At 39.5% G+C, this 16,948-nt stretch overlaps 5 protein-coding genes across 5 annotated transcripts; all 5 read right to left on the bottom strand.

Annotated features, from left to right (window-relative positions):
• Positions 1-203: 203 nt before the first annotated feature.
• Positions 204-2,363, bottom strand: TM35_000121250 (uncharacterized protein; the record flags this gene model as incomplete). The annotated part of the gene is made up of 1 exon (XM_029025100.1): positions 204-2,363. The coding sequence occupies one exon, from the start codon at positions 2,361-2,363 to the stop codon at positions 204-206; it is 2,160 nt and encodes a 719-aa protein (XP_028883416.1).
• Positions 2,364-2,812: 449 nt separating this feature from the next.
• TM35_000121240 (serine/threonine protein kinase) lies at positions 2,813-3,757 on the bottom strand (the record flags this gene model as incomplete). The annotated part of the gene is made up of 1 exon (XM_029025099.1): positions 2,813-3,757. One exon carries the CDS (start codon positions 3,755-3,757, stop codon positions 2,813-2,815), a length of 945 nt encoding a protein of 314 aa, XP_028883415.1.
• A 782-nt stretch (positions 3,758-4,539) lies between these two features.
• TM35_000121230 (uncharacterized protein) lies at positions 4,540-6,588 on the bottom strand (the record flags this gene model as incomplete). The annotated part of the gene is made up of 1 exon (XM_029025098.1): positions 4,540-6,588. One exon carries the CDS (start codon positions 6,586-6,588, stop codon positions 4,540-4,542), a length of 2,049 nt encoding a protein of 682 aa, XP_028883414.1.
• A 1,916-nt stretch (positions 6,589-8,504) lies between these two features.
• On the bottom strand, positions 8,505-13,166 carry TM35_000121220 (protein kinase; the record flags this gene model as incomplete). Its single annotated transcript, XM_029025097.1, has 1 exon — positions 8,505-13,166. One exon carries the CDS (start codon positions 13,164-13,166, stop codon positions 8,505-8,507), a length of 4,662 nt encoding a protein of 1,553 aa, XP_028883413.1.
• A 1,006-nt stretch (positions 13,167-14,172) lies between these two features.
• TM35_000121210 (DNA topoisomerase IA) lies at positions 14,173-16,740 on the bottom strand (the record flags this gene model as incomplete). The annotated part of the gene is made up of 1 exon (XM_029025096.1): positions 14,173-16,740. The coding sequence occupies one exon, from the start codon at positions 16,738-16,740 to the stop codon at positions 14,173-14,175; it is 2,568 nt and encodes an 855-aa protein (XP_028883412.1).
• Positions 16,741-16,948: the final 208 nt, after the last annotated feature.

Here is a 16,948-nt window from a genome sequence, read left to right as displayed (position 1 = left end):
AAAATAAAATAAAACCATATATACATATATATATATATATATATATATATATATATATATATAGCGATACTAAAGGTGAGGAAGTAGAATAGAATCTACCCTTTTGATAACCAGTATCTCTTTATCCTCAAGAGGATTACAAGTGCCAACATCACCCTTCATCGTCATCATCATCAAAGCAAGTTACTCTAGCAAATGTATTATTAAAGATGAATTACAACACCTTTACGTTGTAAGGTTAAGTACTCCTGAGATTCCACGATAAGAGATGTATAATTATGTGTAACACAACCGTAAAGTCCAACAAATTTTAATAATGGTAACTCCAGCAATGCCCCAAGTAAAGAAATCAAAGTACTTACCTCATTAATCTTGTTACCATCAAGAAATAATCGTTCCAGAGACACCAAACTTGATATTGCATCCGTGAGTGCCTCAAACCCATCTGTTCCAATACAAGAACTTGATAAACGCAACTGTTTAAGTTCCTTTAATGAACGCAAAGCGGATTCACCTTCTTTTTGTTCCTCCTCCTCATCAGCTAGAAGTGAGATACCAATACTTCCTAAACCCGTGCAGGAGAGGTCAAGCTCTTGTAGTGAAGGACTTGCAAGGCGTAGTAACCCAGCAAGAGATTCTAAACTCTTCATCTGTGCAAACAAGGGATTACCACTCAAATCAAGATACGAAAGTTGACGCACCACTAATGCAGAAGCCAACACCGTGAAGGAGGCATCCGTCAAGGAGCATCCGGAAAGTGAGAGACGACGAAGTTCACGGCATCCTGAGAGTGCAGATCCAAAACGCTCAAACGACACCGTATCATTATTATTATTATTATTATTATTATTATTATTATTATTATTATTATTATTATTAGTGTCATCCACTTCACGGTACACCTCTGTTCCTTTAAATCTTTTTCGCCCATCTTTAGCATCACGGCGGTCAAGTTCAAAGGATGTAAGTACCTTAGAATTCCCGTAACGACCAGTTTGCATGAAACGGGGATCATATGGAAAGAGCTCCAGATCCCCTTCTGCATCGTCATTGTTATTACTCTGTGTTGAACTCTTGAGTGGTCGCATATCATTACGGTCCAGTGTAAGATCCTGCAGCTTCTCAAAGAGAGGCAATACGGTGTAAAGTGTATCGAGACAGCGCGCCGTTAGTCGACAACGGGTGAGATCGAGAGAACGCAACTCCGTCCAATACTTGGCGTGTTGAAGGAGACTATGAAGACCTTCATCACCTAATGGATTACTGTGAAGATTCAAATATTGTAATGAAGATGCAGGAATAAGAGCAGAACCGAGAGCGGTAGCACTTTTTTTAGCAATTCGATTATGTCGAAGGTGAAGTTCACACAGCATCTCACACCGCATGCAACAACTAGCCAAAACAAATGTTCCCTCATCATCTATACCATTGCTACTAAGATCTAAATACTCCAGATTTGCAGATTCACCAGATGGAAGTTCTGCAATATCGCGAAGTAGAAGCTTCAGTGCCCAAGTTGAAATGTTTGTCTCTGCAAGACTCAATCGACGTAGACGATACCATCCACCAATGGATTCCTTTAGTGAAGTTATCAACTGAACTGCTTGAGCATCACCAAGTAAAGTAGAGTTGAGGTCCAAATTTTCTAAATCTCGCATACCAAGAATAACAGAACGTATAAAAGGAACCCGTGAAATAAAATTACGAGAACCACGAAGTGAGAAATGTTTCATCGTATGAGAATGAGTGATGGCATTGGCGATAACAATTAGATCCTCTTCACGTGTCCCATAGAGGTTCAAATATTCCAGAGATAATCCCTGAAGTGTTGCAGTGGAGATGAGTGCGGCTAAAGACATTATCGCTTCGTGACTCCACTGCAAACTACGCTCCATGTCTGTCAGAACAAATGTAATTCGTAATGACTCAAGATGCGAAGAGACACTTTCAGCAACAGCGTTAAACAACGCCGCAAGAGTCTTATTATCATAGAGAAAAGCCGTATCATGCAAAGTAAGTTCAAGACTCCGCAGGGCGGCAAATGGCGCCGTACAAAACATGCGAGTCACCGCCACTCCCACAGCTGCGGAGTTGACAGTCACCTCCAGCCGTTCCACTAATGGCGCCGCTGTGGAGACTGCGGGGGAACCGCAGAACTGCAGTACTTCGTGTACTTTATCGCCCTGTGTGGAGTGTGGTAAGAGCGAGAAGTCAAGATCCCAATCAATCTCATCCTTCACACGTTGACACATGCTGGCGAAGCGTAGATCCGTGGAATGAGAGAGAGCTCCTGCTCTGTTGAGTGTCCAACGGCAACGATGTGCAGGGTTTCGTGCAGAGGAGTGCCTTGCAACCCGACGCATATCGTTGTTTACTTCTTTACTTCTTTTTTTTTTTATTTCTTCTCCTATTTGATTTTCCTTCTTATTCGTCTACCCCTCCTCAAACAAGAAACACCTCCAGAGAGAAGAGAAAATAGCATGGGGGTGTTTAAAGAGAGAGAGAGTGTGTGTGACAGGTGTTAGGTGGGGAACAGGAAAAAAAAAGAGAAATATTAATCACGTTTTTTTTTTTTTCTTTCGTTTCTTCTTTTTCTTCTTTATTTCTATGCAAACATGCATGCACGTGTGTTTTCTTTCCTCTTGTTCTTCTTCTTGTTGTGTAGCAGATACCGTCCTTCAAGGATGGTTTGCATCTTCTCTCCCAAACAATAGACACACACACTTATACTCACTCACTCACTCATGCACTCACTCACTCAGATGGATATATATATATATATATGCTTCTTTACTCCCCCAACACATATCATCTATGGTATAGAAAGAAATGGATGTTGCAGTACTTCGTTCACTGTAAGTCTACACTGTGGATTCACACGCAACATATTACGCACTAAATCAACCGCTAGAGGATCTGACACTGCGGCAAGTGCAGGATGTGTCAACAACACCTCATCTGCCGTGCAAATACGCTCAAATAACATCTTCTCATCTCCTTCTTCCTGTGTAAATGGAAACCGGCCTGTCAACATCACGAATAGCACAACACCCGCCGCCCAAACATCTATTAATTCCCCCTTGTATAGATGACCCATCACCAACTCCGGTGCGGCGTAGTGTTTGGAGGCCACGCACAACTGCAGCATCCCGTCATTACTCTCACGGTTTGGAATAGCCGCACACATACCAAATCGGCCCAACTTGGCACGATTGTTGGCATCGAGAAAAATACTTTCGAGTTTAATACCGCGATGAACCACACCGCAAGTAGTGTGAAGATACTCTACAGCACTCATGACATCCCGCATTACACACCGCACAAATTCTAATGAAATGCATGGAAACATTTCCGTTTGTATTGTGGCTCCACTGCGGTAATAGGCGTCGAGAACAGAAAATAATTCCCCACCCATGCAGTGCTCCTCCACAAGAAAAAGATCGGATGCACTCACAAATGAAGACATCCCCTTCACAATATTTGGGTGTCGCGCTGTTCGCCCCACGAGAGCCCATCGCTCCAAAGAGTCGCGAAGTTGCGGGTTTTTACGCAAACGCCCTAATGCAAACACGCGTATATGCGCAAGTTCCTTTGTATGTAGAGATTGGGCTACCAACGTCTCATGCGTGTTGCTGCTGGAGATACGCCGCAGATGTGTATATCCCGCCAAAGCAAGCGGCTGCACAGTACCATACTTATCCGCAGCGTCTTTTTTGCTGCTGCTGCTGCTCCTACTCTTGGAGTGCTCAGAGGACATGGAGAAGGAGGGGGGAATGAAGAGAAATTACTTCTTTTTCTTTTTTTTTTTTCTGTTCTCCTGGTATTACAAAAAAACAAGAGAAGATGAAAAGGCAAAAGAGAGAACAAAACAAAACAAAAAAAAAAATAGATGAATAGATAACTTCTGCCATGTTCGGCCCATCCCCAGTTCAGTATTACCAGTTATGATGTTTTTTTTTTTTTTTTACTCACAAACGGAATAACAAACAAACAAACAGAGAAATAGAAAGAACGACAAACATATACACAGACAGACAGAGAGAGAGAGTGATAGATAGATAAACTTACATTTACAAACGCACCATCTCCCTCCTTCTTTTTTTTTTTTGTTTTCTTTTGTGCAGTGAAGACGTTTCGAAACAATGTGTGCGCTATGTGTAGAACGCAACGGAAATGAAAACTCTCAGAAGGAAAAAAAAGAAAGAGGATCCACACCGTGCCAAGTCTCAGTCAACTAGTGGAAGAAAAAGAAAAGGAATAACATTAAGGCCTGAGATTCCGTATTAAGAGAAGGAAAAGAAAAGTCAGCCCTCCCCACTCACCCACACCCCACCCAACCCCACACACCAAGAAGAAGAAAGAAAAAAAAAAAAAAAAAGAAATGTATTATCCAAATACCTCAGAAAGATATACAAAATAAATAAAAATCATTTCTTCTTTCTTTTTCTTTTTTTTAATTGCCTTTTTCTTTTCTTTTCTTTTTCCTTTTAGCCTTATGTATATTATATAATAACAGGAAGAAGAAAAAAAAAATTGATTTTACACGCGTCTACGCTGCTGTCGTGTTGTATCGTTTCGTCTAGCAACAGTAGCAGGGATATAGGCGTTTTTCTTTGAAGTGCCCACCACAAAGTCTCCTGTACTATCCTTCATATCTAACAGAGAGAGATGTCGTGGTTGCATTCCAATCATTTCCTCAAATAAGGCAACTTCTTCGTCTGCTACACCAGATGGACGTGCACGTAATTCTTTTAAACGTTTTTGCAATAACCGTTTCGTAAATGGCATCACATAACTATCTCTCTCTAATAGAGATTTCCAAATCTCTTTCATGGCCTTCCAGCGTTCCTTTTCAGCTCCCACCATCGCCGCACACATGAGAGACTCCTGCAAGACAATAGGTGATGTCCGTTGACTCTTCTCACGCCAAAGACTTAATGTAGATAAGACCTTCTCTGGGGCATTATGCCGTAATAAACGAATATATGTAGCCCGCAGGAAGTCATCCATCTTGGCCGTATCAAAGTGTTCATCTATTAATTTCTTCGCCTCCAAGGCACGAGGGGAAAACATACAACAGAGAAGAAAACTACGCCATTCCACTACGCCCCACTCTATGGCTCGGCTCTGCGACATCTCCCACAGTCCAAAGGCCATTTCACTCCAATCTTGATTCTGTGGAAGTTCTCTATTATCGTCCAGTACACCTTTACGCCGCCGGGCATCCATCAACGCTGGACAATTCCGCTGATGTTCGGGAGTCTTCTGCCAAATGTAAACACTGACATTGCGGTGATTGTACGGCTCACCGCAGACTGGACATGATCGTCCTCCACCTGAACGGGAATAGTAAAACATCAACCGACTCATATCCGGTGCGGCTAATACACACTGCGGTAGTGAAACTCGCCAACGTACAAAGAGTTCCGGTACATTTGGATAATTTAATGCACACGCCAATTGCATTAATTTGGCTGTACTACTTTCGGCAATGCCAATACCATAACTCTCCGTGTCCTCCATGACAGCAATCATCTTTTCTACATTGTCTGTTGCAAAATAGTAATCAATTAACCGATACATTATGCTAAAGTTAGGTCGTGATGGAATATCATTCCGTAGCATTTCTAGCATCTCCTCTAGCACGGCATCACACTGAAGAACACATTCATCAAAGTCAACACATCTTTCACAACTAACGACCCACTCAACTACAACACCATCACGTTTTGAAAAGTTTTCTGGGAAAGAAGATCGGTAAATGTTCTGTCGATCAAAAAAACCTACAATCATAGTGAGTAAAAAAACAATACGAGTGTATAAGACATGATCAAAAACAAGACGATCTTCTTTACACATCTGAACAAGTTCACGAATATGAGAAATACCCTCTGTGACGAGAAGTGGTGATCGACCCTCAAAACTAAAATGTTGAGAAAGCCATTGACGTATTAATGTAAACCCTTCAGCAGCGAAAGTACGAGTTAATACAAATCCTAGTCGACGAAATTTATCCACACATTCAAACCACTCATGTAGACATTGAGTACGTGGAGCTATTGCTGTTAAAGCCTGTAGCACAGCCACTCGATAACCATGACCATTCAACACATCACGTGTGAGAGGATTTCGGTATAAAACAGTATCAAGCACATGTCTCACTTCTTTAGCGTTCTTACAACCTTTAAGAAGTTCCTTAAGATCATCAGAACTTGTCAGCGGCACTGTTTCTCGCAAGATAAGAAGGGATGCAGTTTCACTCATTTCTTGCAACGGCACATTCGTCTTTTCCTCAGCTATAAATGTATCACTCTTCATCTTATCCCCCACAGATAAAGTGTTATTGATAAACTCTTCTTCTTTTTCTTGTTGTTCACTTTCTTCATGTAATAATTGGCGTTGTTGTTGTTGTATTTCTTCTTCCTCAAAAGCATCTCCAGCGAAAAAGTTCCCAGAAGCATTCAGTTTAATTGAGGAAAGGTGCAGTAAGTGCCTCTTGTGCTCCAAGCAGAAATACGAAGTATGACTACCGGGAAGCACACGCCTGGATGTTGACAAAGCAAGAAGACGCCGCAACCCCAAATGCATCTTCCCTTTTCTTCCTTTCTTCCTTTATTATTATTATTGTTGTTATTATTATTATCGTAAGAAGGGAATAGCAATAGGGAGGTGGTGGATAGGAGAATAATAAGAAAAAAAAAGAAGAAAAAAAAGAGATAAGAAGATGGAGAGGAGTCATGAGTAGATATAGGAAAAACTAAAAAAAAAAAGAGTAAACAAAGAGCAGTTGTAGTAAAAAGAAAAAAAAAAAAAGAAAAGTGAGAGAATATCATCATAATCATCAGCAGCAGAAGCAGAAGCAGCGGATTCACCACTCTCCAATCTACATGGATGAGAGCAACAGAGCGGTGAGGAAGAAAAGAAAGAACGAAATACGGAAAGAAGAAGGGACGCAATAAAGACGGGAGTAGGAAAGAAGAAAGATGAAAGAAAAAAGAAAAAGAAACTAAAAAAGAAACTAAAAAAGAAAAAGAAAAAAAACGGAAAGAAAAGAGAATTCTTTTTTTTTTTTTTACTCCCATTTGTTCTTTTATCCCTTTTCTCTGCATGTATCATTATCTCTTTACCACACGGATGGAGTGCCATCGTCAAACAGTACGGCGGCTTACTAACAGCCAATGGCAATAATAATAATAATAATAATAATAATAATAATAATAATAATAATAATAATAATAATAATAATAATAATAATAATAATAATAGTAAAGTGAGGTTTATTATTTCTCAGCTCCCCTTTTCATGGAAAAAAACAAGGAGACAATAAACCCCCTTTTTTTGTTAACATAATCGTTTTTTTTTTTTTTTTCCATAGGAGCAAAATATATATATTTTTTTAAACTTTTACTTTTTTTTTTCTCTGCGCCCATCTCCGTGTGATCGGGTGTATCTTAACACATACAAAAAGAAATAATAATAAAAAAAAAAAAAATTAAAGTAAGTGAAGGCAAGAACTAAAACTAAACGAAAAAAAAAGAAGGATAGAAACAATGAACTCATACCCATATGGGCACGTGAAGTCTCATATTAATGTTGCAAATGTCGACGAGGTGAGTGAAATTAAATTAAAAAAAAAAAAAAGAATGCCTTTTTTTTCTCTTCTCTTCTCTTTAGTTGCAATAACTTTTCTCGAGTTCTACGAAACGGGACTTCTCTGCAGGGGATAAAATAAAATAAAATAATAAAATAAAAAACAACTCCCCACATTTAACCCTGAAGCTAAAAGTAATTAACTTTTCTTTAGCAATTCGGCATATCTTTTTCCTTTCTTTCATTTTTTTTTCCATTTTTTCTTTCACATATTATTATTACTGCAATCTTCCAGTTTGGTGGGGGTTCACAACGCATATACCCTCTGTACATGCCTGCATTGCAGGGCATTTGACCCAACTGGTTTTACATCTTAACTTTATTTCCACGCGTATATACATATATATATATATATATATATATATACAACGAAAAAACAGCAATTACGTCTTGTCAATTTCTTTGGGTTGGTTTTAAATCTAGTTTCCCCCTTTTTTTCCGTTTTTTCTTTTTTTTTTTTTTTTTTTTGATTTCTTGGAATACTGTATTGCTTTCGGTATCAACTTATTTTTTTTTTTTCTTTTTCTTCCTATTTGATAGTCACTTGTGTCCGTTATTATCTTCTTTTTCTTTCTTTCTTTCTTTCTTTCTTCCTGCCAAAGTACTAGACGCAGTACTTCTTGCACATATTATGCCTTCCACAGACAGCATATATATATATATATATATATATATATATATATATATATATATATATATATATATATACAATGTTCCACCACTCATCTCTCCCCTTATTTGTTTGTTCCCCCCACCCATCCCACTACACTACCCACCCATACTTCTTTCTTTCTTACCGTTAATTATTTCCATTCTCTCTCTCTCTCTCTTTCTTTCTGCTGATGACTACATGACTAGAGGGAAAACAGCGGGAGTTCCAACAACTGCTTTGCGGAGAGTCGTGCCTTCGGGTCCACCTGCAGACAGTGCCGCACAAACTCCGCATCAAACACGTCGAGGTCCTCCGGCACAATCGGCACAGCCGCGCCGCTGCCAATCTGAAAGACAAGAATTTGCGGCGGCATCTGCAGAAACGACTTGGCGTACGGCAACTCCCCCGTCACTAATTGAATAAACATAATGCCGCAGCTCCAAATATCACTCTTCTCCTCCGGTGTGCCTCTCGCCGCCTCTGGGGCCAAGTAAACAGGTGTTCCCTGCACCTGAAGGCCGTGTCCCTCCATTTGTTTACGCACAAGTTCCTGTAAGAAGGCGGAGGCGCCAAAGTCGGATATCTTGCAATTGCCAGCAAGCGTTAAGAGAACATTTTGCGGCTTCACATCACGATGGATAACACCCATGGAGTGTAACTTGTGCAAACCACGTAATACATCTCGAATAAATAAACGTGCCGTCGCTGCAGGTATACTAGTGAATGCCGATATCATCCCTTGAAGAGATCCTGCCATCATACATTCCATAACGATAATAATAAGATTAATTTGAAAAGCGTAGGAAATAAATTCCACAACATGGCTACTTTTAACTTTCTGCATCGTCACTACTTCAGTTTCCACATTAGTGACTTCTTCCTCTTCAGATGGAAGTGGGAGAAACTTAATAGCAACCATTCGTCCACTATGAACATCCATTCCAAGATAAACACAACCAAATGATCCTTTTCCAAGAATACGTGAACTACGTAAATAGGTAATACCATTTTTTGCAACAAATTCTGTTGGTAATTCATAAGTTACTCTTGGTAAACTACCATCCGCATCACGAAGAGAAATAGAAGCAACATTAGGTGCAGTTTCACTAGTAAATGAAACTATAGAATCTGTTCCACCAAAAAAACTACGATTACAACCTTCAAAAACAGCTGATGCTAAACGATTAGTAAATGAAAAACGTTGACGTCCACTTCTTGATCCAGCTTCACTTTCTCTAGTAGCAACCGTTTCACTTTGAGTACGTAAAGAAGGCATAGAATCTCCCACATCCGTACTTTTTTCCGTTAATAAATCTACTGTTATTTCCGCTTCATCACCACCACTTCTACTTTCATTTAAACCTTTTTCCCGTCTATAGGTACTTGATTCTACAGATGTCGCAGCTCCTTGTGAGGATTCGGCTCGTTTTTCTGGTGTTGATTGACTACTTGTTCCCGCTAACGTACATGATCTAGGAAGAGAGAGTGGATCTGGTAGGGCATTACTTGGAGTTGCATTCCAAGATGGACTCTCCCTTTTACTTGTCGCTGCAGATCTTAAGGTGGTACTATCTAATGCCTTTACGTTAACTCCTGAACTATTTATTCGTTTAGAAGCAAGAACATTATCATATAATTCTTGACGAAATCGAACGGTATCATCTTCATATATAGATTTTGAAGGTCTTAAAGTAATACGGGCATTATCAGCAAAAAGGTCATCTCTACTTCCTTGAACAAACATTTCAGCTGGTGTATCCACACTTGCGATGGCTTCATAATTTGGCCAAGTAGGATAAAGACGAAAGTATGGAAGTGGTAATTCATCCTCATGATGTATATAATATTTACAAAGGAGTTCAATACGTCGTAATAATTGTACTCCTGTATCTGGGAAACGTAGTCGTAATTTATCGATACGCGCTAATGCGCGTTCAAAGTCATGATTTCTAAAGTCAAAAAACACTCGTGCATGTTCCTCTGCAAAAGCAGAAGGTGATAATGGTGTACCCTCTACATGTGGAAATCGACGTTCCTCACTAATTTCAAACATAACAATGGGATTATCATCCTCGTGGTATTTAATTACATCTACCATTATGCATTCATACAATGAAGACAACGTCTGTTTTACCGGTTCCGATACAAGAACACTAAAACAAGGAAGTGAGGCGGCCAATTCTGCTAATGCAATCGCCTGACGGGGCACAGTACCAAACACCGTTGTAAACGCCGCCTTATTATCCTCCACAACTCCGCAGACAAAAGACCCTTGATGAAGCACAATGCCCAAACGAAAACCAGCCCGACGATATGGAGATAATAATTTCGCTATACTAAGAGCACATAAAGCCGCCCGTTGGGCGTGATCGGCGCAACTTTCAAACGCATTCCAAGTAGCAGCTATACAATCACCGGAACGTTCAAATAACTCTCCACGATAATGTCGAATTCGCCCAAGAAGAAGACTCATAATACGTCGATGTTGTTTTGCCGCCACGCCGTAGTTCGTGAAGTACGCCATTTCAATAGCGCAGAGATGCACGGCGAGAATAGTTCCGCCCTCCACTGTTGACATCCCGCGGCCGATCATCTCAATGTTGTACGTCATGCCAAGATTAGATCCCGTCTCGCCCGCCTCTCCATCCACCGGGTGATAGCCGCTGGTGGCACTTTCTCGTCTGGATTTATTTGTAGGCGGCCAAGAAAAGGCATCTAATACACTTAACATATTAACACCATGTTTGGGATCTACGGCGGAAACGGTATGAACAAAAGCTTCTATACTCTCTTGATTATTCTCTGAAGGATCCTCTTCTTCCTCTTCTTCTTCCTCTTCTACATCCATATTTTCAACAATAACATGACATAAGAAATCTCTGCAATTTTGTAACTCAAGCATTTGTTGTTCTAAAATATGTTGAGGTACATATTTTTTGTTTAATTGGAAACAGAATAAAAGTACCTGAAATGTTCGTACTAAAGCCTGTAAGTCTCCAAGCCAACATCTTCGTGTGTATTGAAAAATTAAATGATCCCGTCTTGTTTTTGTTCTTTTCCCACTAACAGCATCAAAAATAAGTGCATTCAAATGTTGAATGGGAACACTAATACTAGCATAGGCTACTATTATGATAGTTAAAAACAACATAATGGCTACTACACTTATCACACCAACAGCTGTTAATGCAATTTCTGTATCTCGTACTAATGCCAAATCATCAATAACAAATCGTATATTACTAGGATTTCTAGGAGAACAATAATCTGAAATAGAATCACTACATAAAATTCCACAAATTGAAACACGTGAAACTCCACCCCAAACTCCTCTATACTCAACGTAAGGATTTGGTATTTTATTTGATGAGTAACTAATCTCATTTTCAAATACAACTGACTCATTCAATAGGGGTCTTGTTACTATATGCCAAGTATACGTTTCTCCATTAGAACATATATTATTAAACATTCCATGTAATCTCTGACCTAGTATAGTTGGCTGCGTTACACTGTAATTTGTATAATCATTATTTAAACTGTGTAAAGCAACCACTAATAGGGAAGAAGAATACTCTGGTAATATAAGAGAAGTTGAACTATGTTTTAACTCTGATGAACTATAAGATGGGATAGAATTTGCTAAAAGCAAACGTCCAACCGGTTCTTTTTGTAATATCACTACAAAGGTTTTATCATTATCATCAGGATTCAACATAGCAATAAGATATTTAGAACGGTAAACTGCCATACGTAACGATCCAGGTATTTGTTCACGGTCATATTTCAAAGTTTGTGGAGGATCAACATCAGTAAAAACTGCTGCAGGGCATTTATAAGACCATAAAAGAGAATTATTAAAGTCGCTATATGAAGCAAGTACTAACGGTGCTCCTCCTATAGACGCACAAAGTTGGCTAACAATTACACTTGTAGAAATATTCATGGAAACTTCTTCTGTTAAGAGAAAGAATCTCATTAAATGCCTAATACTTTGTTGTAACCATTCCAATTGATTTACAGCAGCAGCAGCAGACATCGCTACTACTTCCTCCTCTGATGAAACTATATGATTCTTTGCTAAAATTTGAACTTGGCCCAACAATAAAAGGAATATAACTACAACGACTAAAATAATGCTACATAAAAGCCATTTTAGTTGAATACCATGGACTTGTGAAGCATCACGTAGCATTTCTCTCAATGTACCGGAGCTTGGATCTGCAGAGTCTTCACAATGCAATCCTCCTGGAGTCATGGGTGTGCAAGGAGAACCTTCAGGAGTTATTTTTGCTGGAAGATATGAAGCTTCATTACTACCATTATTATTATTGTTATTATTATTGTTATTTTTATTGTTATTATTATTATTAGTATTATTATTACTCCCTTCAGGGGGAACACTATAAAAGTCAGGCCCAGGAATCATCTGCAGTGGATCGTCTCTAGAAGAAGCACGAAAACTTCCTAAATCTCTTGAATGATCTTCAGAAAAACATTCATTTCTTTGGGCTTCCAACTGCATAACATTGCTTAAAAATCTAAGACCATGTGAACTAAGAAATGCACGAGAAGATATCTTATTACTTGCCTCTATTGCTGCCATTTGTCTACTAAGGTCAGACGCATTTAACGGACTTACTCTAAGCATCCTTGGTTTACTTTCCACATTTAGATGTTTTTCTCCTTTTTTATCCACTTCATCAATGGTATCTTGTGTGTTTTTCTCAAGATTCTCAACGGTTGGCGACTTGGGAATGTCAATGTGAAGATTGCGTAATGGGGAATCTTCTGCACTTCCCCCGGGGGGTTTCATTTGATGGTCGTCTTCGCCCTTTTTTTGGGAACTCCACTCAGACTGCATTAGAACTTGTAATAGTATTCTATCTTCCTTCTTACCTCTTTTTTTTTCTTTTTTTTTCCCTCAGCTATTGACCCCTTTATTTCTTTGTTTTTCTTTTCTTTTCTTTTCTTGTTCGCCGTGTTCTCCTTCTTCACTTTCTCTTTCTGTTTTCTTTGTTTGTTTTCTGTTGTTTTCCTTGTTAAACTATAAGGCTGTTTCAATGAGGTCCTACACACACAGACACACACCGCCCTCTTCGAGTCACGTGAAACAGAGCAGTTCCTGTGCAAGTACTAACTACTTTCAGTCGCAATGAGAGAAAAGGAGGAAGAAGAAGAGCACAAAATGAAAGTAAACACTAAGCACTCAGATAACTAAAATAAAAGAAGAAATATCTTTATGAAAATATGTAAAACTCGTTATTATTAATATTATTATTTTCTTCTTTAGATTTTTGATAGAGAGAAATGAACTCTATTTTTCCCCTTCTGCAGACGAAAAGGAGAAGATCCTATTGAGAACAGAAGATCATTAAGAAGGTATGGGGAAAGAAACAATAAAGAGAAAGAAAGAAAGAGAAAAAAAAGATAATAAAAAAGAAAGAAAAAAAAAATGAAAGACAAGTTATTTTGTCACTCCATAAGATAAAACTCTCTTTCATGTATGCCTTCATTCGTCTCGTTATGCTAATCTTTGCACCCACCACTACTTTCCCATATCCTCCAGATGAAGGGGTAAACAAAACTCACCCAAACAACAAAAAAAAAGGGAAAAAAAGAAGTAAACAAAAACAAACGAAAATAACAACAACAACAAAAAAAAAAAAAACGACGAGACTCTTCACTTGAAGGACCCGCCACACCTTCTATGATATTTAGAGGGGATGGTAAATAAGCAATACCTGACACATACCTTTCCCCTCTTATTTTCTTTTTGTTTCCCCTATCCTCACTTTCACTTCTACAATGGCGACAGCTTCTTCTATACTCTATGATTACAATAAGAAAGAATGAATCAAAGTAAGAGATCACCAAATACCAGTGCTTCTCTCGTATTTACGCCTTTCAGGCATAGATGTCGGAGATTCATTCATCATCGTTTCGTCACATTGACTGTTGTTATTGCTATAGCTGTTGCTATTACTGTTACTCCTTCCATTCGCAGAAGAAGAGGAAGAAGAGGAAGAAGAAGAAGAATCTAGCTTTGATGGGGGAAAATGACGGCGAAGATAATCAATCAAGCCACGTTGCAAAGCTGAAAAAGTGTGATGGGTTCTTGGTAACGTCGTCAAGTCAGCTGTTGCAAGGGCTACCTTTTTCTTAGCACTAACCACACTTTCTTCAAACTCCGCTTCGCCCATAGTTGGATCTTCCTCTTGTTCGTGCTTTAAACGCATTGAACGTTCCACAATACGAGCCCGCTGTGCTCGTGTAGCTTCTGCAACATAATTTAAAAATGTTGAGAGAAACATGGAGAGTACATAATCAGCTTGAGATACATTAGTTCCTCGCACACCAGAAGGTCGTTTCGCCGTGTTAGGCTTCGCGATAAGATCAAGTTTCTTCTCAAATGATGCTGTAAAGCCAATGTCAACAATAGACGGAAATGTAGACTTCGCCGTAGTCACCAACATTCGTCCCAGTGGTGTCGTTTCACAGCGACCTTTAGAGTTTACTTCAATGTAGCCTCTAGACATTAGTGTCTTTACTATCATAGGGTATGTACTTGGACGACCAACACCATTGTTCTTCAATTCCTCAATAAGTGTACCCTCTGAATGCGGTAATGGTGGAATTGGACGATTTTCACGAACAGTTGGAGAACGTAATTCAAAGAATTGCGCACTTTTCGACGTTTTTAATGTATTTTGTAGATTTGCAATAGCCAAAAATTCTTCCTGTGAAAGAGAACGAAGAACAGGGGCACCCTCCTTCTCCATCACTTCATCACTTTCCTCAGTAGTATTATTTTGATTATTATGTTTTGTGTTGGAAGCTGTTGTTGTTGTTGTTGTTGTTGTTGAAGAAGAAGAAGAGGTATTAGTAGTAGTATTAGCTCCATCAACCTTTTGAAAAGCGCGAGTCCACCCAGGCTCTGTGAGACGTTTACCATCCAGAATCACAAAAAGTTTCTCTCCATTTCCACTTACAAATTTTACCATGGTTGCTATCTTTTCACTCTTTGCGGGAACCATAAAAGCTGCCAAAGTATTTTTCCTCACAAGATCATAGATAGCTTTCGTTTGTGGTGGGAGAGAAAGTGATTCCCCATCGGCGGAAATATTAGTCGGACGTATAGCTTCATGTGCATCTTCCACATTTCCAAGAGAAGGTTTCACCACATTAGTTTGTTTAGATCCCTTTTTCTTTCCTTGTGACTTTGTTTTTTTCTTTTCAGGAGTTAAAGTTTTTCGATCCTCAAGACGGTAAAGAGATTCTTTGCCAAACGTTTTTTTAATAACGTTGTAGATAGCAGGCAAAGCGCTCTCATCAATACGAGTACTGTCAGTTCTTGGATAGGTAATATGACCCAATTGAAAGAGATCTTGTAAACAACTACTTACTGCTTCACTGCTCATCTTTAGTTGACGATTTGCCTTTGCAATTGCAGTAGCCATAGTAAAAGGTTGTGGTGGTTCCACCTCTGATGGTGTAATAACAGGCTCATGTGGAACACTAAAATTACTACAATTATTCAAGTTCCACATTTTCAAATTTCGTTTCGCCTCTGCTTCAGTATTAAAATGTCCAGCATCTCCTCTACGATCAAGATGAACAGAAACAACCTGGGAGAAAATTGTACCATTAGTACCTGGAAACTGAAATAATGTTTCAATAAGATAAGTTGGTTTATTTTTTTCCAAAAATGAGGCAATTTTTTCTTCTCTTTCATTTATAAGAATAAGGGCAGGTGTTTGAACACGACCGATAGAACGCATCTGGGCATTAGCTGCCCGTACCACTGAACTTCCTAAAAAGCCAAACATTCGATCCATTGCATGACGAGTCTCTGCCGCATTAGCGAGGTCATAATCACACTTCTCCACCAAACGTTCCTTCATGGCTTTTCTAATACCATCTTCTGTAATGCTATGTATATAGGCACGTGAATAGGGTATTTTCAACTTTGGATAGAGTCTTTTTATTGTTTGGAGGGCGTGTACGGCGATGAGTTCACCTTCGCGATCTGGATCTGTTGCTAATATAATCTCTGTGAGATTATTTAACTTCTCCTGCATGTAACGCTCCAATGTCTCCTGTATACGTCTGCCTGGGAGGAGTTGCCACTGCAGGGTGTAGTCAGCGAGAGTTCCGTTTGGCGGTAAAGCCTCCATCTCTTCTGTTTCCTGCGGTGATGGTGTTGGAGTGGAGCTGCGGGGCGTCCACTGGATCTCGCTGAGGGCCATGAAGTGCCCCGTCGTGGCCATCGCGACTGCCCGCTCGGCGCCGTCGCCCAACGGCCGGAGATGATCCTGCCGGAAGGACCAGTCGGGGATGACGTGCGGGTCGCTGAGAAGTCCCTCGATTTTGATGACTTTGTTCGGCGACTCGACAATGACGAGCTTCTCGAGCACCGCGACGGTGCGGCGCATCATGGCTGTTGACTTGACAAGAGAATGCTGCTCAATAAAGAAGGGAAATGAAAGGAGAGAAAAGAGAGAAATCACGGTGTTTGTTTGCGTTTTACATCCATCGACTGACGGTAGATTATATGAAACAGGAAGGGAGGGGGAAAGGGGGGAATTATAAATGATGACCAGAGCAAAAAAAAAAAAAAAAAAAAAAAAAAAAAGAAAAAGAAAA

The sequence above is a fragment of the Trypanosoma theileri genome (assembly GCF_002087225.1).
Source record: "Trypanosoma theileri isolate Edinburgh chromosome Unknown TM35_Tth_12_V1, whole genome shotgun sequence".
In the NCBI taxonomy this organism is placed as follows: domain Eukaryota; phylum Euglenozoa; class Kinetoplastea; order Trypanosomatida; family Trypanosomatidae; genus Trypanosoma; species Trypanosoma theileri.
Note: the sequence above shows the minus strand (reverse complement) of the source record. Positions and strands in the feature narration are given on the sequence as shown.